The 21,413-nt window shown below is 42.8% G+C and overlaps 1 protein-coding gene across 6 annotated transcripts in view; it reads right to left on the bottom strand.

Annotated features, from left to right (window-relative positions):
- Positions 1-332: 332 nt before the first annotated feature.
- The window catches only part of DTNA (dystrobrevin alpha), a gene marked incomplete at both ends in the record, with an annotated part of 103,619 nt that continues 82,538 nt past the window's right edge, over positions 333-21,413 (bottom strand). For all 6 annotated transcript variants that reach the window (XM_080639632.1, XM_080639633.1, XM_080639634.1 and 3 more), the window contains 5 exons: positions 333-488; positions 13,783-13,915; positions 14,601-14,769; positions 15,325-15,414; positions 18,218-18,377. In XM_080639632.1, the coding sequence (XP_080495758.1) occupies positions 333-488; positions 13,783-13,915; positions 14,601-14,769; positions 15,325-15,414; positions 18,218-18,377 (708 nt within the window). The remainder of the gene's footprint in view (positions 489-13,782; positions 13,916-14,600; positions 14,770-15,324; positions 15,415-18,217; positions 18,378-21,413) is intronic.

Below are 21,413 nucleotides of genomic sequence, written 5' to 3'. Positions count from 1 at the left end.
TTTCTTCTGTGGAAAAAATGTACAGTGTATAGTAAACTGAGCTACTAAAATCTCAAAGTATTCAGAAATCAAATTTCTAACTATAAACAGTATTGTCATTGTAAACTGAACAGGTTCAATATCATGTGCAAAGGGTTTAAGTGAGTTATTAATACTGCTATCCTTTGTAACAGCAGTACTTACATCAGTCTGTTTTCTTCAACGGTAATGAGCCATGTTACAGAAGATGTAGCTAATGTAAGTTAGCTTTAAACAAAAGTCTTGTTGTCAAAAACACACATCTACAAACTACAACTCTTAGAACAAAAGTACTGTGCTACAGTCCTCAGAACTTAGTTATGTGATTTTTTTGTCAAGAGACGCTGCACCTCTTGGTTCCACTCTTCTGTGAAGTTTGCAGCTGAGTTTTCTTCATCGTCTGTCCGAAAGCAGCTCTCCTCATCATCAGTTCTTACATAGCTTTCATTGTCTGTCTGACTGCAGCTTGCCTGTTGAGAAATGTGGAGGGAAGGTTTTTAAACAGTGCTGGTTTAAGACGCTGCACCCACACAGGTAGAGCAAGTAAATCCTCTGCCTGCTGCTTTATTGAGGAAAAAAAAAAGAGGAGCCGGACAATTCCTGTGGTTATACCTGAAAAAAAGTGAAAAACCCATTCTACCTAGGTGAGACATAGGTATTTGAGCTGTAAACAGAAAGTTACAGGACACGTGGGAAGTTGGAAACTTCTTACCATGGCTGAGAAGACTGTTGCCTGCTCTGCTGTGGGAACCTGGGGTATCTCAGTCTGTACTGACACAGATTTGCAGATGTTCCCTTTTTCCCCTTCCATTTTGCTCTACAAATAGATTACTGGTGGTGAATTCATGGATTACTCCCCTTGCGTGCAGCGTTCAGCCACTCAGTTAAGAGTCACTCACCATCATGAGCTTCCTCTCACATGTAAACATCTCTCCTTTGATTTATATGCATGGGTATGTTTTACTGTGTCTAAAAAGAAATGTAGTTACTTAAAAGAATGATTCTGGGTGTTACAGCTCACAATCAGCCCAATTTGCTGGTGCACCAGTTTCTCCCTGGTGCTCCTCCATATCCTGGAACATCAGTAAGTATCTTAAATTCCTATATTGGAGGCATGAAAGTTTTAGTTGGTAATGGAAAATGCTTGATAAACACTGCTGCTCTTTCTCAGAACCATGTCAGGATGCAGAGTCAGGTAATAAGGCAAATTTTTGCTTTTGGACATTTATCATAAAGGTACTGTTTACACACTTGACCCTTTCAAAGTCAAGGAGCTCATCATCCTTATCCTCTTGAACCACCTCAGACAGAAATCCAATCTGCACTGCATGAGATATGATAACAACAGCACAAAAGCCCAAACACCACTGACATGAATTCTTTTCTGCTCATTTCAGGTATAAAGCTGGCCTACAAGAGAAGACATGAAATGCAAATTACTTCAGTAAAATAGGGTTAAATTAAAGCTGATGAATGAAGAAAGGTCAGATAGTTCTTCTTTCTTCTTCTTCCGAGACACCATTTGATTGTATTAATTATTCAAGCACAAATGCTTCCATCCAATTCTTTAATACCTAAGCATGCCAAATGGTATGATGATCTTAATTTAATATCTCTTTGTGTCAGGCAGTTACAGAAGACCTAGCATTAACATTTTGTTGCTAAATGGAAAGGAAACCTGCACTGCAAGCCTAATAACAAGTTCATAAAAAATTTCTGAGGTACATTTTAAATGAGTATTATTTAGAAATCAGCCATCATTCGTACTGCTTAAGTCTGATTTAGAAATCTTAATAAAGGCACATTTCACTCTTCACAATTCAGACAAAAAAGTGCAAACGAAAGGCACGGAAGAGGTCAGTTCTCAACTGCCTGAGACTGATTTTCAATGAATCAGTTTCAGGGTTATGTAAATATAGGTACCTCTCGTATTTCTTTATGGTATCATTATAAACCATGAGAGCAAAATCAGAGTGGCTCAAGAAACACTGGATGCACTAAGATGCATTGATAGTACTGCTAAGTATTTGGGTTTACTTTGAATTTTCTGGATAAATTACTTTTCCTTAGTGGAGCATGGGGAGGGTTATTCTGAATTCTCTCAAGGCTGTTCCACAGCCAGCATTGGGATAGAGATTTTAATACAATAAATAATGAGTACTAATGAACCTCAGAGCTCTAAATTCACTACAGCATTTTGGAAATGCTAGAATCACTTGCAAGTTGAGACTCAGTATCATCTGTCATGTTATAAAACTGTTTCTTGACCTTTTTTGTGTCTTAATCCACAGGTTCTTTTCTGTTCTTATACTTTTCTGTTATTAACATTCAGGGATTTTCGAAATCCATCCCTCCTAATCCTTACGTAATTTAAGAATTAAATTCCCAAAACTAAAGCTGCTTCTTCCCAGTCAACTCGGTCACAGTTCTTTTACAGCTTTTTTACGCCTACATGCTAGGAAGAGGAGGACTTAAGGAGAAAAATAAAGAGGAAAACCAAAATAGAGCTGAGTGAATGTAGCAGACATTTTTGAATATTGTTGTGCTGTCAGCCTGCTGCTATTTTCAAATGGAATGGTCCACATAATGCCGGGTTTTAATGTATATGTTCAGGAAAAAAACCCACAAAACAGATGAGTTGCTGAATCATTTGGCTTACGGATGTGAACAGTTCATCCAGTGCCTGCATCCTGCATCACTGACCTGTGAGGAAGAGGCTGGAGGAACTATCACAGTATCACAGTATCACAGTATGTTAGAGATTGGAAGGGACCTCAAGAGATCATCTAGTCCAATCCCCCTGCCAGAGCAGGAACACCTAGATAAGGTTACACAGGAATGTGTCCAGGCGGGTTTTGAATGTCTCCAAAGAAGGAGACTCCACAACCTCCCTGGGCAGCCTGTTCCAGTGTTCTGTCACCCTCACTGAGAAGAAGTTTCTTCTCAAGTTTAAGTGGAACCTCTTGTGTTCCAGTTTATACCCATTACCCCTTGTCTTATCATAGTTTGCCATTGAGAAGAGCCTGGCTCCATCCTCATGACACTCCCCCTTTATATATTTATATACACTAATAAGGTCCCCCCGCAGTCTCCTCTTCTCCAAACTATAGAGACCCAGCTCCCTCAGCCTTTCCTCATAAGGGAGATGCTCCACTCCCTTAATCATCTTTGTCGCCCTGCGCTGGACTCTCTCCAGCAGGTCCCTGTCCTTCTTGAACTGAGGGGCCCAGAACTGGACACAATATTCCAGATGCGGTCTCACCAGGGCCGAGTAGAGGGGAAGGAGGACCTCTCTCGACCTACTGACCACCCCCCTTCTAATACACCCCAGGATGCCATTGGCCTTCCTGGCCACAAGGGCACAGTGTTGGCTCATGGTCATCCTGCTGTCCACTAGGACCCCCAGGTCCCTCTCCCCTACACTACTCTCTAACAGGTCGTTCCCCAACCTATACTGGAACCTGGGGTTGTTCCTGCCCAGATGCAGGACTCTACACTTTCCCTTGTTATATTTCATCAAGTTTCTCCCTGCCCAACTCTCCAGCCTGTCCAGGTCCCGCTGGATGGCAGCACAGCCTTCTGGCGTGTCAGCCACTCCTCCCAGCTTAGTGTCATCAGCAAACTTGCTGACAGTACACTCAATTCCCTCATCTAAATCATTGATGAATATATTAAATAATACTGGTCCCAATACTGACCCTTGAGGCACTCCACTAGATACAGGCCTCCAACTGGACTCCGCCCCATAGACTACAACTCTCTGGCTTCTGTCCTTCAGCCAGTTCGCAGTCCATCTCACTACCTGATCATCCAGGCCACACTTCCTCAATTTAGCTATGAGGATGCTGTGGGAGACTGTGTCAAATGCTTTGCTGAAGTCAAGGTAGACCACATCCACCGCTCTGCCATCATCCATCCACAATGTTATTTCCTCATAAAAGGCTAGGAGGTTGGTCAAGCATGACTTCCCCTTGGTAAAGCCATGTTGACTGCCCTTCATAACCCTCTTATCCTTGACATGCCTTAAGATGGCATCAAGGATAAGGTGTTCCATCACTTTCCCAGGGATGGAGGTGAGGCTGACCGGTCTATAGTTACCCGGGTCCTCCTTCTTGCCTTTTTTGAAGACTGGAGTGACATTTGCTTTCCTCCAGTCCTCAGGCACCTCTCCCGTTTCCCAAGACTTGGTAAAGATGATGGAGAGTGGTCTAGCAATGACTTCCGCCAGTTCCCTCAACACCCGCGGGTGCATCCCATCTGGACCCATGGATTTATGGATGTCCAGATTGCTCAACTGGTCCCTAACCCATTCCTCATGGACTAAGGCAAACCGCTCCAGTGACCTGACTTCATCTGAGGTCTCAGGAGTACAGGGTTCTTCAGGACTGCCTCCAACAGAGTAGACTGACACAAAGAAGGCATTCAATAACTCTGCCATCTCAGTATCTTCTGTCACCAGGGCACCCATCCCATTCACCAGTGGGCCAACCTTGCCTCTGGTATTAGTTTTATCAGCTATGTATTTGAAAAAGCTCTTTCTGTTGTCCTTGACCCCTCTGGCCAGATTTAATTCTAAGGAGGCCTTAGCCATCCTAGCTGCCTTCCTACATCTTCTAGCAGCAGCCTTATATTCCTCCCGAGTGGCCAGCCCCTCCTTCCATGACCTATAAACTCTGCTCTTCCACTTGAGCATACCCAGCAGTTCCTTATTCAGCCACGCAGGTCTCCTGGCCCTCTTCCTTGACTTCCTACGTGTCGGGATGCTCAGCTCTTGAGCTTGGAATAAGCAATTCTTGAATGCCAACCAACTATCTTGGGCCCCTTTACCTTCAAGCAGCCTTGCCCATGGGACTTCCCCTAGCAATTGCTTGAAAAGGCCAAAGTTTGCCCTGCTGAAGTCCAGGGTTGCAATTCTACTTGCTATTGTACTGGTCCTACCACACAAGATCCTGAATTCCACCATCTCGTGGTCGCTGCAACCAAGGCAGCCCTCAACCCTTACTGCTTCGACCAGCCCCTCCTTGTTAGTGAGGATGAGATCCAGCAGCGCTCCTCTCCTGGTTGGCTGATCCACCATTTGCATGAGGAAGTTATCATCCATACACTGGAGGAACCTCCTGGACTGTGGCTGGGTTGCTGAGTAGTCCTTCCAGCAAACATCAGGGAAGTTAAAATCCCCCACGACGACCACGGCCTGTGACTGTGAGGCCGCTCTTAGCTGCTTGTAGAAGGCCTCATCAACTTCCTCACCCTGATCTGGTGGCCTGTAACAGACACCCACAACAGTATCGCCCCTGCCAGCCTGCCCCTTAATTCTCACCCACAGACTCTCAACTCGCTCATCCCCTGTCCCTGGACAGAGCTCAGTACATTGCAGCTGCTCTCGCACATAAAGAGCAACCCCACCACCCCGCCTAGCTGGCCTGTCTTTCCTGAAAAGGACATAGCCCTCCATGACTATATTCCAGTCATGTGAGCTGTCCCACCACGTCTCTGTAATTGCCACCAGATCATAATCTCCTGACTTAACACAGGTCTCCAACTCCTCCTGCTTATTTCCCATGCTGTGCGCATTGGTGTACAGGCATTTCAAGGAGGGAGCTGAGCTCACCGATTTCACCCTAGGATTATAGGAGGCCTCCCGGTCTTCATCAATCCTAGAGTGCTGCCCCACTGGGGCAAGCCCAGTTACAACCCCATCCCCTTCGAATCTAGTTTAAAGCTCTCCAAATGAGCCCTGCTAATTCATGCCCCAGCATCCTTTTGCCTCTGTGAGTTAAACCTTTCCCACATGCCATCATCCAGACTGGAGCCTTATAAAACCAGCTGTTATCAAAGAACCCAAAGCCCTGCCTAAAGCACCAGTCTCGTAGCCAATTGTTTACGGACTGAATTTTCCCATACAATCCCACATCATCACCGGAAGATGGAAGAACTGAGGAGAAGATCACTTGAGCCCCAGACTCTTTCACCATCCGCCCCAAGGCCCTGTAGTCTTTCTTCATCCCCCTCAGACTGCGGGAAGCAGCTTCCCCCCCACCTGTCTGGAAGACCAGCAGCGGGTAGTAGTCTGTCGGGTGCACCAGGCTGGGGAGCACCTTGGTGATATCCCTGATCCGGGCTCCAGGCAGACTACACACTTCCCTATGATGAGGGTCAACTCTGCATATCGGGCCCTCTGTTCCTCTCAGAAGGGAATCGCCTACGACAATGACTTTTCTTTCTTTCTTGTCAGAGGCAGTCTTGAGGTGCGAAGTCGACCGCCTTTTCCTATGTGACCTTGTAGTCTGGCCTTGCACCACATCCTCACTTACCTCTCCATCAAGATCCAGGGCCTCAAACCTATTACTGAGGGGCACCTGGGGAAGCAGGGCAGGAAGGGAGGAAGGTTGCCCACGGTTCCGAACTGGAACTCGCTTCCAGCCCTCATTGTCTTTTTGGTCCCTTACCTCTGCGCAACAGCTACAGAGCAGGGGCTGTCTCGGGTCATCCCCCTCTGTCTGAGAGGACAGGGGGTCCATCCCCTTGTGGGGGGTATCTCCCTGGAACCGTTCCTGCTGACATGCCAGGGAGTTACTCCACCAGTCGATCTCCCTTTCACAGTCCCTGATGGTCCTCAGCGTCTCGACCTCCTCCTTAAGTTCTGCCACCAATCTAAGCAGATCTTCTACCTGCTCACACCTCACACAGGTGGAGTGCTGGCCTCCCTCCCTCGGCAGCAGCAGGCTCTGGCACTCCCTGCAGCCAGAGACCTGAACAGCCACGGTTTGGGACGGGATCTCTGTCTGAGTTGCTACAGTCTCCTTACTGCAAGCTCTCCTTCTGGAGGCGACCATATTGGTCAGCAGTCTGGGACACCAGCAACAGGATCCACTACACGACCTGCTTGTTCCTCCCTGCGCCCGGTGGGCAGCGACCGGTCGCTGCCCTCCCAAAGGCTCTTTCAAGGCAAGGGGCAGGGGTGCGGTCGCCGTTACCGCGGGAACGCCCCCCGCCACGTCAGCCGCTCTCTCGCAAGGGCTGCTGGGGCTTCGGGGATCGGGAGATGTCGGGAATCGCGATGTCTCTGCGCTGTCCCCTCTGATTTTCCTAATCTCTTCTGACCCTCGTAGTCTCTGAAGCGTGTCGGCTCCGGCTCTAGCTGTGCTAGCTCCGATCAGCTGACTCAACTGGCCTTGTTGAGTCAGTAAAAGGAAAAAACTAAAAACCATGAGGAGGGTGGCACTGCACGGGGGAAATTTAGCTTTTCTCATCTCCTTTTCTGTTATAATAATGCATATAAATGCATTAGACATGACCAACTAAAATGCTGCTATGCCAGCACTAAGAAAGAGCTGCTTTAGAAAACGTAGGAGATTGTTGGTCTCATGGGAACGTGTCCACTGCATGAGTCGGCAGCTCTTAATTGAAAATGACAACTTTTTAATCACTTTCAGAGATGGTGCTTTCTACTCCCATTGGCCATCCTTGGCAAAAAAACAACAGCTATCAGAGTGCTAAAGGCAAAATAACGTCACAGTTGCAGAGAATCATAAAACTGTTTGGTTCGGAAGGGACCTAGTTCCAACCCCTCTGCCATGGGCAGGGACACCTTCCACTAGACCAGGTTGCTCAAGGTCCTGTCCAACCTGGCCTTGAACACTGCCAGGGATGGGGCAGCCACAGCTTCTCTGGGCAACCTGTGCCAGGGCCTCACCATTCTCATAGTGAAGAGTTTTTTCCTAATATCTAAAAATATATCTAATATCTAATTTCAAGATCTGCCTAGAGCCTGCTGGAAACACGTGCAAATTCACTGTTAGTCTATGAAAAAAAACCCCAAATGGTATTAAAGTACATTTAACATAAAAAGTAAACTGAAAACATGATTAAACTATGTTTTATATATTACTGGAACCACTTGCTGGCCTAGGAATTTGTTATACTACATGTTATTTCAAAGTCAATTCTACAGAATTGTACAAAGCACTTAAAAATGCAAGTAGACTGCAAAAGTCCTTAATTAAATGACATCAACACCACCTGTCCATGACAGATGAATGAGGAAATGAACAAAACTCTGTGGCTGGCTATCAACAGCAATATCATTCATAACAAGCTACAATAAACTGATCTCATTTTCCCAATCTTTTTATAAATAAGCACAAATCAATACTGTTGTGAGATAAGAAAGTCTGTTGGCTTTCTACCTCATATGGCCATCTAGGGCCATTCCGACCGTATTTCTATGATCACTGATTGAATAATATTACCTTAGAAGTAAAAGTCTGGTTGCAATTGCTAAGCTTCAAGCAAGAATCCAACATAAACAGCACAAGCACTTTAGATATCACTATTTTGGGTTTATTTTTCCAATGCTATGAAGTACTAGTACTGAATAAAATACACAAGATATGATAGCCTTTCATAGTCACAAGAGTGAATTTTGAGAAGACTAAGCCATGCTTATCACGTGTAGACATATTTACCTCAACGCACCATAATACAGTGTTGTTCTTATGGATATAGGTGAAGCACCGAGTTCACCAGTTTTTGCTGTTAGTTTCTATAAGGCCAGGTTTTTACATCTGGTGGGGGATGTTTCAGTCTTTGCTACTGACTGAAGGGCTCCCATGGGAGCCAAAAAGAGTTTCACTATGAAATTAACCAGAGCACAGTGCTTAAATAAATTATTCTTGACAGGTTTCCAAAGGTTTCAAAAGCATCGGGGATATGAGGTAGCAGCTCAGTCTCGGATCTCTGCTGAGATCTGATTTGAGACAGGATGCGTTTCCAAGAAAGCTAGGCTGCATGGCAGTATGCGTTTTCCCACATCACTATCTTAACACTGCTTCCTAATAAAAAGGGAACAATTTTTTCCACTTAATACTGCAAATGGTTTGTCTGAATGCTATTACCCTTCATAATTGTAATTGCATTCAATTATATATAACCTTTCCGCTACATACAGTTATACACTCATACATTGTTGTTGAAAGATCTGTTTTCTTTTTCATGTGACCTGATCTATAACGGACAACTGCAATAAAACTGAAGAAGAAAACTTACTTTTCCGGCTGTCAGTGTTCAGGAAACTCTACACAGCTCATGTTTATAACAAGGCTACTGAGAAAATGAATGTAACCTGAGGGGCAATGTTAAAAGAATTTTTATGAGCAGTTATTTGGCTTTTATAGTACTATGGGTATTGCTGTTTATTTGCTTTTCACATCCATTTATTCTCCTTTAGCTGCCAGAGACACTGAGACAGATGCTTTAGAAATACCTAACAGCTTTTAACACTCAAGACTGGCAGCTGCTTTCATAAGATCCACTCTTTAACATCCAAATTCTACTGTCATCAGAAGCTGTAAACCCCTTGAATCAGGGTCAAATTTTGCCATCCAAACTGCAGTATAAGTAAGGAAGTCAAGCATAAAACATGACACACAAAATCTAGCAACATGAATTCCTAGTGAAGTAGGCACAGGCTATTCACTGGTTTTGCTTTTCTGAACATGACCATGTTCCCAACTTGAAGTGCCCGTTTGACGGTAGACCTTCGGTTGCCTTTAGTTCTGGCTTTGAGGAAGAGACTCAGTTTGCAGACCAGAGGCAGACCTCTATTTTGATTTCATCCTTTCTGGCCCTGTTATCCTGTGGTTCAGTGTTAGAGTAGGATGGATGGCAATGTCTCACTGCTATCTTCACAGCAGTCTCCTAGGAAGTCAGAAATGCAGAGTCCACAGCTTCAGATGAGGCAACAAGGCAATGTGTGGTCTCCCATTTTCTGGGCAAATGTTCAGAATAACAAAGTACTTCATAAAAATAGCCATTGTCTAACTCCCTGAGAAAAACACAGTTGCTGAACTTGGCATTAAACTCAGCGCTGCCAACTGTGAGGTTGGCACGTGTGAGAAGCATAACCTGAATATGGACCAGCAGGGAATTCATAGACCTTCTTGTCTTATCCCTGAATTGCCAAACTCTAGCTAATAGCTGAGTATCTTGCACTTTGGATCAGCGCATTTTAAACTCTCACAACATATGTAAAGACACCTTCATGGTTAAGCAGCTGGTGGATTGCTTTCTGTAGTATTTGCCTCACTCCAGTTTCACATACTAGAGTAGATGTTCTGGTCTCATCAGGAATGATTTATTTCAGTTATCCCTGGAAGACTAAAGCATTGTAAGGAACTTAACTCAGGTTTCCTGAAATGTAATCTGATTTCTCACCTTCTGGATAAAGCTTCTCTACACTGTCATCATCCTCAGAGATGAAAAATTCCCTTTCTCACTCTTAGAGCCAACAAACAAAGAAGATAAAAAGGTGATGGCTTAACAGGAATCCTCAGGACTAGGACCACATTTCATAAAAAATAGAAATCATTTAGAGAGATTACTGGACATCCTAGCACAGGTTCAGAGAAGTGAGAACCAGCATTGTCACATATACTCAGGCAGCACAAGGTGCACTGCAACAGAAATACACATTATGAGGATTAATTCCGAACATTCTTCTAAATTGTAATGATACTTACTTGAGAGGAGAGAGAGAAGGATATTGCACTCAACTTTGCAAACTGACCTGTAGATAACAAAGGATAGAAAACAAGAAGATGACAAATTAAGCCAGTGAGCAGCCAGGCAGTGTATTATTCTGAAGAAAGCCATGCACAAGCCTAGAAATAAAGGGAGCAATTATGGACCCAGAAAATAAACCCAATGAAAAGTGTCTTACACAGCATATCCAGCAGAAGACTGTAACAAGAACACAACTGGTAGCAGATGTGGTAGGATAAGCACTGTTAGCATTTACACTTGTGCACTGAATGTGTTTTTTTTCCAGTACAGATACTTGTTATTTACAACATGCTTTCAAAAAAGAGAAGGAAAGAAGCCTCCTTTGAGGTTCCCTGTCCCAGATTTCCTTATGTATTTTGGGTTTTCCGCTCACACTTTAATACTAATTTAGAGTTTAGTATGAAAATCTTGCTTGGATACAAGGTGACACAAAATAACAAGAGTGGGTTTTGACCAACCATCTTCCATGCTACACTACATCTACATCTTTTTCTAAATGTGCTGTTTTTACACAAAGTGAGACATTTAATAACACAAAAATGGTTACCATATTGTTACTGAGGTTACCATTCTGTAACCTTAGTAGGAGTTTCTCCTTGCAGATTTTTTCAGCTGACAGTTAGTTGCATTACGATAGCTACAGCCACCAGCTTTTTTTGGCTATCCAGATGAATGCAGTGTACATGTGAGTACAAACAGCAAAATAGCCTGCAATAAATTCCAATGGTTTGATGCAAATTAGAACAGTTGACCTGGCCACTTTTCAACAGGATACTGTAAACAGAAATTTCCCACTTTGCCTTTGTGTTTGCAAGTAGAAAGTTGTGTCCTTATCTCCAGAGACTACTCAGTGATACTAGTAGAAAAAGGAAGAGAACAGCAAAATATCATAAATTAACTGCAAAGTGCAGAGAAGGAGTCAAAGCAAAAGCACATATCTTAGGATCAGTGTGACAATCTAATTATCCTAGTGGTCCCTACTAACTTAATACCTCTTCTTACTTCCTCTGAACCTGTTCCCTAGTGAAAAGGGAATCAAAAGGGAAGGAAGAAGTCCTTCCCAGTATATTTGGGAAGGACATCTCGTGCATTGCATGCTTTGGGTCTGCAGTTATCAACTAAAAATACTTTCTACTTTCAAGTCACTACGGTCAAATCATTGCCTGATAGGGGCTGACAATTTCACAGACAGTAAAGTACATAATGAAATTTCCTTTGGAAAAATGCTATTAAACATAACTTGTCTAGAATGAGGACTTTCTGTTCCTTCAATGAATACATCTGTGAAAAAAAAAGCCCTTCTCTTTTTCTGTGTGTTTTTTTCTTTCACTCTCTCCTCCCAGTGGAAACAAATCGTGTAAAACAATAGGGAACAAAGTTCACCTGGGTCTAGCCTTGGCTGACCTAAATTCAAAAGGAGTTTTATTGTCACACCAATAAGGAGATTTCCTCCCCTTCTTCTGGGAATACTGTTGGAAGACAGTAGAAAAGCTCTGTTTTAACTGAAGCGACAGTAACACCCAGTTCTATTGAGCAACATGTATAACTTCCCCTGCACAATGAATGACCTTATTTTCCAGTGCACATGGGTACTCAATTTTGTGCAAGAACAAAATCCCGTTGTTAACTTGTGAAGCTCATGTAGCACTGTTGCCATATATTGCACTTCCATACTGTAATCAAAGTACAGTCAAAATTAGTCTATCGTTCTTTCAGGAGAAAATGGAATTTTTACCAGCAATAGTAATATTTATTATTTGGAGCTTGACAGCTGTCACCATTGAGGTACACCTTCTTTATAACTGACAGTTACTTTCCATTACATCAGCAGTAGCTGCTCATCCTGTTCAGTTTAAAGGCTGTCATTTTTGCCATCCCCTATCCTGGATTAAAAATTGTGACAAAAAAAATCCATATCACCCACTGTTGCTTCAGGAGATAGTCTATAGCAATTCTGCTCCTGTTGTCATGTCCTTAAAGACCTTTGCAATGAAATGACTTTTAGCAGGGTACCATAGGCATGTAGCAGACCTAGGTAAACAACAGAAAACCTCAGATGCTCACATCAGCCTCCAAACTATCTGCAATTTTGGTTTGAGTCAATGAACTTATCCTAGCAGCTTTACAGAAAAGAAGACCAAAAGAGCAGCCATTCTTCATTAGATCACGAGCCTGTCAGTCCCAGATTCTTGTCTCCAAAGTGGCTGGCAGTAGATGCTAGAGAAAACTACCTGAAAAAAAGGCCAGATTTTGTTAGCTCCTAGCAAACAGCAGTTTAAAGAATTTTTGCCCAAGTGTTTTTGGACCTCATTTCCATACACCTGATCTATCAGTACCTGCTTAATCCTTTCTTTTTAGCCCATTTATACTTTTCATCTCTGTTACGTTCTATAATGATGATTTCCAAATTTAAGTGATCACCATGTGGGAAAATAGTTAATTTTGCTTGCTTCAGCTCTGCTCCCAAAAAACTGAGTGTGCTCTCCTACTACATTACTACCAACATTATAAGAAGCAATACATTTCACACCAGGATGTTCCCAGTCAGAACAACCCAAAAACTGGTGAAAGTCCATTACACCAGGTAGAATTAGAGAGCATTACGTGGACAGGACAGGATGTCTGCAAGAATTCCAGCTTCACCTGGAAATTTGTTTTACTCATGCTTCTAAACAAATGCCCTTTGAAAATCTTCTCAGGGAGTGCCTAATGACAAATCCCCAGACTTCTCTATATGGAATGCTTTTTGAATACTCAGTTCTCTGGGATACAATTAATTTCAGACCCTTCCCTCTCATTCCAGATTCTGGCAATGACAGTAACACACAAATTGCACTTGAGCTTCAGTTCACACTGGAGAAGCCATTCTGAATGCTTTTCACTACAAGAGAAAAAAAAGTAATCTAAATATAGCAAGAACTCGGCTTGATACCATCAGAGACAATTCTGTCCCACCTGATGCCATAAGGACTACTGCTGTGTGCCTCAGGCAGTGTGGTCTTCCAAGATATGCACAAAGGTTAGATGCATGCCTGTCTGTGAAAGAGAACAATAGCAGATTCTGGAACGTGGCTGCTCTAGTAACTGAGAACACATCACGCCACAGGGACTAAGACAGGTTAACAAGGGTGGCTGGCTGGCTATGGTGTGCTATTTTTTCTCACTTATGGAGATATATGGCAGCTGGTGTCCTTCTCCCACCTGGTATGCCTCATCTTGCAGCTTCTGCTTCAGGTACTCCTCCATTTTCAGTTCATTTTCCAGCTGGCGGACAGAGTCATTCTCATAATTTTCATCATCTGCTCTGACATAGGGGTCTCCATCTTCTGTAACCCTAAAGAAAATTATCAATAAATAGCCTCCTGAGATGAGTGACATTCCGAGTCAATAACACTTCCCTTTATTGTAACTATGAGGAGAGTGGGATACTTTTACACCAACACATGCTCCATTGGCTAGTATTTTCATGGCAGTGAAAAACACCTCACCTATTTCCTCCCTCCAGTGCTCTGATATTGATGAAATGGACAAAAGGACTTCTCTGCTGAAGCTATTTCCGGGGTACAGCTCTATGGAACTGCGTAACAAAAGTTCTCAATAACTTGGTACAAAGAGGTTGAACTAAAAGTAACTGGAAAAATGCCTATCATCTTTGATAAGAAGATTCAGGTTCTGAAAATAAACTGGCTTGTTAATCAATTGAGTTGGTCAATAAAAAGCATTCTGTCTTTTCCATTTAAAAACTTCTTTTTTCCAGGGGCCTCCAACAGGCCCCTTAGTCCAGATAAGAAGGGAACAGGACTGCAGGGCATAAGAGGGAGCACAGCTGTCCCACAGCCTCCATGCTGCTTAGTTCTGGCCTTTATTGTTTACAGTGCTCATTACTATCTAACCATGAAGCTGTTCTTACTTGGATGCAGGCAGTTTTTGGTGGCAATCAAACAGTTGAGAAGGAGAGAAAACATTGTTTTCAACAGATAAAGAATGAGATTAAGAAGGCGAATTGAGCAGGTACCCACATGTCACTGCGGAGGGAGCCAGTGGCAGCAGCACTGTGGATGTACCCTGGCTTCCGGGCATGGATCTGTGCAAGGAAAGCCTTCTCAGACGTTGGGGATGGAACAAGGTCATCAAAATGAGTCCGTCCAAATTCAGAATCCACATTGCTTTCTGTCTCGCTGCCCACTTCTGTGAAGTGAAAGGTGACACATGCTTCCATTTAACTTTCACAACAGTGTGTATACTTGCTTGTTCCTCTAAGCCTTTCTCTGTCTTTCCAGCTTTGAGTTCTGCCACCTCATAGTGAGTAACGTATATTATTCTACATATATCTACAGAGCTAATAGTTTTCTTCTTGTGGTGGGACAGAATAGTGAAGCCTTTGCTTATCTTGGTTATTAGGCAGGGTATTTTAATGAGAATACTACAGACAGCATTTTACAACAGGTCCTACATGTTCTGTACTAAATGAATTTCTAAAGAGTAAAATCCCACTCCATGTGGAATCACAAACAAACTTCTCAAAGTTTTCACTGTATCCAGCTGCACCTCTATGTCCAGGGCTTTCAGATCTGCTGTATTCCTGAAGCTGTTATTTAGCTGTTTTTTTTCTAAAAGCATAAAAAGCTTTGAAGATAAAATTGCACTGCTTTTTTGTTGGTTTGTATTTTCCTGACTCCCACTTTTTCAAATAGGTATGAAATGACAATGTGGTGACTATCCACCCGTGTTAGCCTCACTCACCAGAATTTAGTTCTTTTACCAAAGAAGACATGGTGTTGGTGATTGAATCTGCTGCCACCAGCAAATCATTTCTTAAGTTTCTTCTTGCACCTGAAGCAAGAGACAAAGCACAGCATTACTATTCTTCACAAGACATATGTTTTCCTGTTGAAAGCAGTTTTAACCCTGTTGAAAGCTGCCAGTGTGATAACTCAGAGTATCAAAGCCCTTACCAGGGACACGTGCAGAAGAGTTCTCTGCAGAATGGCCTCATTTACTTATGCTGTATGCAAGAGCAGAAGCCTACCCTCATGCTTCATTTAATCACAATGCCAGATATGTGCAGATTATTCACTGCCATCAAGCTTGCATTTGTGTGGTGACACCAGCAGAGCAGGCCTGGAAGACTAAATCCAGTGTGAACTCATTGACAATGTCTGTGCGGGAGGAGGGAAGAAATTAAGTGTTTTCTCTAAGTTCCCACAGCTCTGTTTAATGACACCATTATTGCCAGGTATTTGCCAGATAATTATGGCAAATGCTGAAGAAACATACTTGACCTCATTGAGACTGAGATGGATTTTTCTCCTCCACTCCCTCTCAGGCGCTCCTGTAGCTCAAGGACTTTCTTGTATATTCCATTCCATAATTTACTGTCTCTCCCTTTTTTTTATTTTAATAAGGGGAGCACTACTGCCTCTCTAAACAGCCCCAGGCTGCTTTTAAACTCTTTCTAATAATGGATCTAGAAGTGCTTCCCTGCTGAACCTGGCAATATTCCCTTAACCATCAATCATGAAAGATTCTTGTGAGCTGCATGAAATACTCCTTCCCTAGGAGCAGACTGCGGGTAATGCCTGCTTAATTTTCCCAAATCCCAAACGTTGCTCCTATTGTAGCTGAATAACCAATATATCCCCCAGAATCTATAATCTTTCAAACTGGATTATTCACAGGAATTGTCAGTATTTGACTGCTGTAGATTCTTTAAAACTTACTGAATGTAAACCAACACATTTAAAAAACTTCCCCACATCCTAAAGAGATATTTTTATATATATATCCATTAGCAAATGGTTACTGGAATGTAAATTAAAGAAGTTAATCTCTCTCTTATACACACAGCCTCTTCCTCTCTAATTTGTGCATCTCTCAACTATTGCAAACACTATGAAAGATAAAAAAACCCAAACCACAAGAGAAACTGTGCTTTGGCTATGGCCTGTCCGCATTATGTATATATAGGCAGACGTCTGTTGGTGCAGCACAGAAAGGAGCCGTAAAATCTCAGCCCACACCTCCTCTCACAAAGTCGTATGTCAAGATGTGACAGAACAGCTGGCTTCAAGTTCTTTGGATTTGACCTTCCTATCTAGGGAACATGGTAAATAATGACATAAAGCTGGATATTTATCAAACGCAGCAGTTTTTAAATGTGATCACTTATGTTTTTATATTGCTTTTTATCTTGAACAGAACACATTTATATACTTAAAATCATTTGCCTGAGGAAGCCTTAATATTATTTATGGATATTTTATTGTGGCCACTAGTTCTTTTACTCCCAGCTCTGGAAGAAACTATCCTATAACAGCATAGGGGTTAGTGGTCCATATGTTCGCCTGTCTTGATTTTTTTTCACAGCAAAGAGAGGAAAAGTGTATCTTGCTCGTTTCTTTTGCCATAGAAAAGGAGATATCCAGCAATCTGTTGAGACTAGGAATTATGCCTAGGTTCGATACATGAACTGATTAGCGCTTTAGTGGAAACTTCTTGATTGTATTACAGATTCAACCTTGTCTTAAGATACACACACACAGAGGCATAATTCACAGAGGCATAATTCCTATGAAAATCAAGAGGAAGGGTGCATGAGAAGGCTGAACTGGGCTCCCGGGAAAAAGTACACTTCTGCTGCAGCAGAGGAACTCCAGAGCTCCACTTAAACTTGATTTATACTAAGGAAACAGGAAAAAAAATGATTCAAATGAAAGAATTGCAGTGATATAAGTATTTTAGGAGAGAACAGATTAGAGAATATTTCTTCATTTAGCTCACATGGGCCATTTACTTGCTTTAGTACTCAACATAATTATTTAATCTGTGGCCTTAGAAATTCAACACAGTTTAAAATTTATTGTTGTTTGATGAAAGAGTGGAAAGAGGACTGAAAACACAGTGCAGCCTACAGCAATTTTCTGGAAACACAAAGGAAAGGTTCACTTACACTTCCAGATAAAATTCCTGTCTGGTCTAGCTGGACCCTTCTCAGAGGCCCAAAGCAAAAGACAAGGGTCAGCAGTCACAAACTGCATCAAGGGATGTTCCAATCAGATACGAGGACAAAAAATGTACACAGTAAGCATGGTCAAACACTGGAACAGAGCCTGTGGAAAATTCATGCCAAGAGCCATTCAGAACTCAACTGGTTAAGGTCCTGAACAGTCTCATCTCACTTTGAAGCCCTCTTTCTTGGAGCAGGAGGACATGGTGACTTACAAGAGCCCTTTCCACCTGAACTAATCCTGTAATTGTACCAGCTATTCTTTGCAAAGTCTTTATTTAAAACCAAACACAGTGACAACGCCTTGCTGAAGTCAATAGCAATTCTTTTAGTTAACAGAGCGCTGATAACTGGCCTGACCATCACGCATTGGAATTCCCTCTTACCACAAAATCTGTTAATTGGCATCATTGTCCGGTTTCTGTTTACCTGCTCGCTTTGACAGCAAAATCTGATGGCTGACAAGGTTGATTTTCAATGGCAAACCACAGTTGTTGCAGAATTGTTTTGCTTCGTTTTGTTTCATGCCATGCTATTCAGGAGCTCAAGTTCATTTAGTCATTAACCACAAGAAATAATGATTCTTCAAACAGTCTCCAAGTATCTAGACAAGCTATTAATGAGACTTACTTTGTGCAAAGGCTTCCTGCACATCTCCTCCCACCCCAGTCAGAGAGTCCTGAGGTGCATGGGTAGGGGTGGAGCAGGCAGAGGCAGACCTGATGGGCATCGGAATCGGTCGACTGATTGTGTGGCTGGGCGAGGAGCGCGGGGAGCCTGCCCCTTGGGTCTGAAAAAACAATCACAAGGGGTTAAACTGGTCTTTGCAAGAGCCCTCACCCGCTGCCCTTGTCACCCATCCCCCAGCTCAAAGGCATCATGCTCTTTGCAGATCAGTTAGGTAATGTTAATCTTGCTAAAAGAAATACACTGAAGTCAGCTGTTAGTGGACAGCAATGCTTCTGTGGAGAAAAACAGTAAGTAGGAAAATATGAGTCAAGATCTGACTTCCTTTAAGCATGGGAAAATGTCAGGCAGCTAAATTAAAAAAAAAATCCAAGTTAATAAACACCAAAGTATAGACCTCCTCTCTGCCCTCTTCTCCCTCTCACTGCCCCAGTCTGCATGCATGTTTGATAAAACATAATCCATTCAGACTATGAGAAGGGGAAAGACGCTGGCACTGATGAGGCTTTCAGCCAGGGCAAGGGACTGAAACAGCCCCTTTCATCAGAGTGCTGTCGTGAGAGCTGATCACAGCCCTGCCCTTTGCCTCCCTGCAGGAGAGGGTCACGGTACATGCAACCTCTGAGTCACATAAAGTCCGACACTCACAATAAATAATATAGCTTTCTGCTTTTTACTCGGGGCTAGAGGACTATTTTAAGCTGCTATTATATCACACACTATTAAATTGTTTGCTCTACAGGATTTACTGACGCAGTCCGAAAACACTGTGGGGATAGGGCACTATAAATTCCTGCTGTGGGTTCAGTGGCTAGAAGTGAAAATGTCTTAACACCAGTCATATAAAACATCATGCTGTTAGCACCTCACAGTTAGTATCACTTAGCTGAAATTCAAGCAGACTTTGCAAAAGAGTCGCTTTTACAAATGCAGCTGGGTGAGTGATACCAAGACACAGCGCCCCTTTCACCCACTGTTTCAAACCTTGTGAGAACATGCATCCACGTAAGGAAAAACAAATGCTGGAGTCCACACCAAACTGCACATGGCTTTTGACAGTGTTTGGTAGATGGCAAGGATGGAGGTAGCTTGAGTGCTGTTGAATGGGAACTGCAACACATGCCCCATATTTACAGTGAAAAGAAACCTGAGGGCTGGTGTTTCCCTCGCCTTGGCTTTATTTTGAGGATTCAGGAGGATTTCTTAACTCTTCCCATGGTGTTTATTTTGACTCCTGTAGTGGCTGCCACTGCACCCCTGATAGGGTTTGGCAAATATGCTCTAAAAAGACAGTAGCAGCCCACTGCAGGAGAACTGCAGCACTGCCCTTGAGATTCTTATGAATTCCTGCCCCAGACCATAAATAATGCATCAGAATACTAAGCTATTTGTTCTTTTCTCCCATCACCCCTTTCTAAGAGACATTATCACCAGAGAGACATCAAGGGCAAATTAGGTTTATGAGGAATAAGCACATTACTGATGGGAGAACGGAGGATTTAATACTTATAATTTCTTTAATGATCAGTTTTAGAACATTTAAATGATGGATGAAAGGGAAGTCAAATATGTAAAGGCCAGATGCTCTCCTGTTTCTGGAATCGTCTGTACCCACTCCAGCAGAAATGCAGGTCTCTGGTTCTCCAGAGGCAGGGCACGGAGCAATCTGAAGATGCTCCAAGGTCCTTGCAGGTCGCATCCCTGCACATCAGGGGAGATCTCTAGCTATCTCCTTTCATTCTCTGACAGGACATGTTTCATCCTCTGTGAAACAGATTTGCTAAAGAATTGCTGGTTCCCTCTTTCACTCGCTCTTTTTCCTCAGCTCTCCTCTGCCTCTGATCCCTGTTGTTGTTCTGGGCAACACCAACAGTGGGAACTTTCAGAGAAGATGAGGAAAAAAAAGGACAAAATTTGCTTCCTATAGTCAAGTCACATTAAAGGAATGAACTTCAGAATAGGCATTTTATTTACTAAAAATAACAGATGCCTGCCAGTACTTTGCTGGAATTTTCCCACAAGAGAAATGTAAAAGCTGCTGCACACCAGTGCTTACCCTTGTGTCTGTTTTGCAGCTATGACTGAGATCTTGTGTTTATGATAAACAGTGCTCTCTTACCTGTGGCTTTCAGTGTCAGAATCAACTGTTTGGGAAGCACAGGGAGATGAAGCATTTGGACTTCCCTATCCCTGAAAAAAATTTCTCTTTATGCTGTTTGGGCAGTATCAGACAGAACTGAAGAACAGCAAGTTGAAACAGGAGGATATTAGGAAATGCCTGATTTCAGAGAGGTGAATATTTTAATTGTGTTTTACTCTAGATCCACCTCAGCCCAATTTTGTGGGAATGGGGTGCTTATTAGGATTGGATTCCTACTTACTGGTTATCAGGAGAAATGTGGCTTTCACAGGCCAGAGCTCATGGCCTGAAACCTGCTATGATAATCTGTAGTGACTTCTTGGTATCCTCAGCAGAGATATTGAGCACCAAATTGCTCTCAAACTTTGGCAGCCCCATTCGCTGAGGAAAAAGCCATGCTGAAAGGGGAGGTTCAGCTTTTATGTTGTATTTGGATGCAGGTATCAATGTTCTTGTGCCTTTAGGGAAAATTTACATGTATTTTATTTAATTCACCATCCCTAGTCAACCTGCTATGGATTTTAAGTTAACTCTTGTTAGACAGGAAAAGATTTCCCACTCTCACGTGTCATGCATGCTTAGGATAAAAGGCTTGAAATGAAAACTAGCTTTACAGGAGCTTTAGTCCATTGCTCCCTCTGCCGGAACTGAACTGGGATGACATATGGGGAAAGCCTGTCTCACAGCCTCATCAAAGACATAGATGTTAAGAACTCATTATCTTTTCTTGAGGAAGGGCAGTAGAGAAATAGAAAGTTCATAAGCATTAGATGAATTACCAGGCTTCTCATTCCAGTTGAATTCCTCCAGAAATTAATTCAATCCTGTTTCTCTCAACAGATCATGAAATGGCATAGCGTAATGGGGATCATTTAATGGAAATTGTGAGAGAAATTCCTTAGCACCATCACCTGTTATTCAGTGAAGCTATTGCTCTTGGAAGAAATAAATCATATCTCATAACAGCCTGAAAATGTGCTTTCACTTATAATGTGCTTT

The sequence above is a fragment of the Psittacula echo genome (assembly GCF_963264785.1).
Source record: "Psittacula echo genome assembly, chromosome: 2".
Taxonomy (NCBI): Eukaryota; Metazoa; Chordata; class Aves; order Psittaciformes; family Psittacidae; genus Psittacula; species Psittacula echo.
This window is presented reverse-complemented; position numbering and strand designations above follow the sequence as displayed.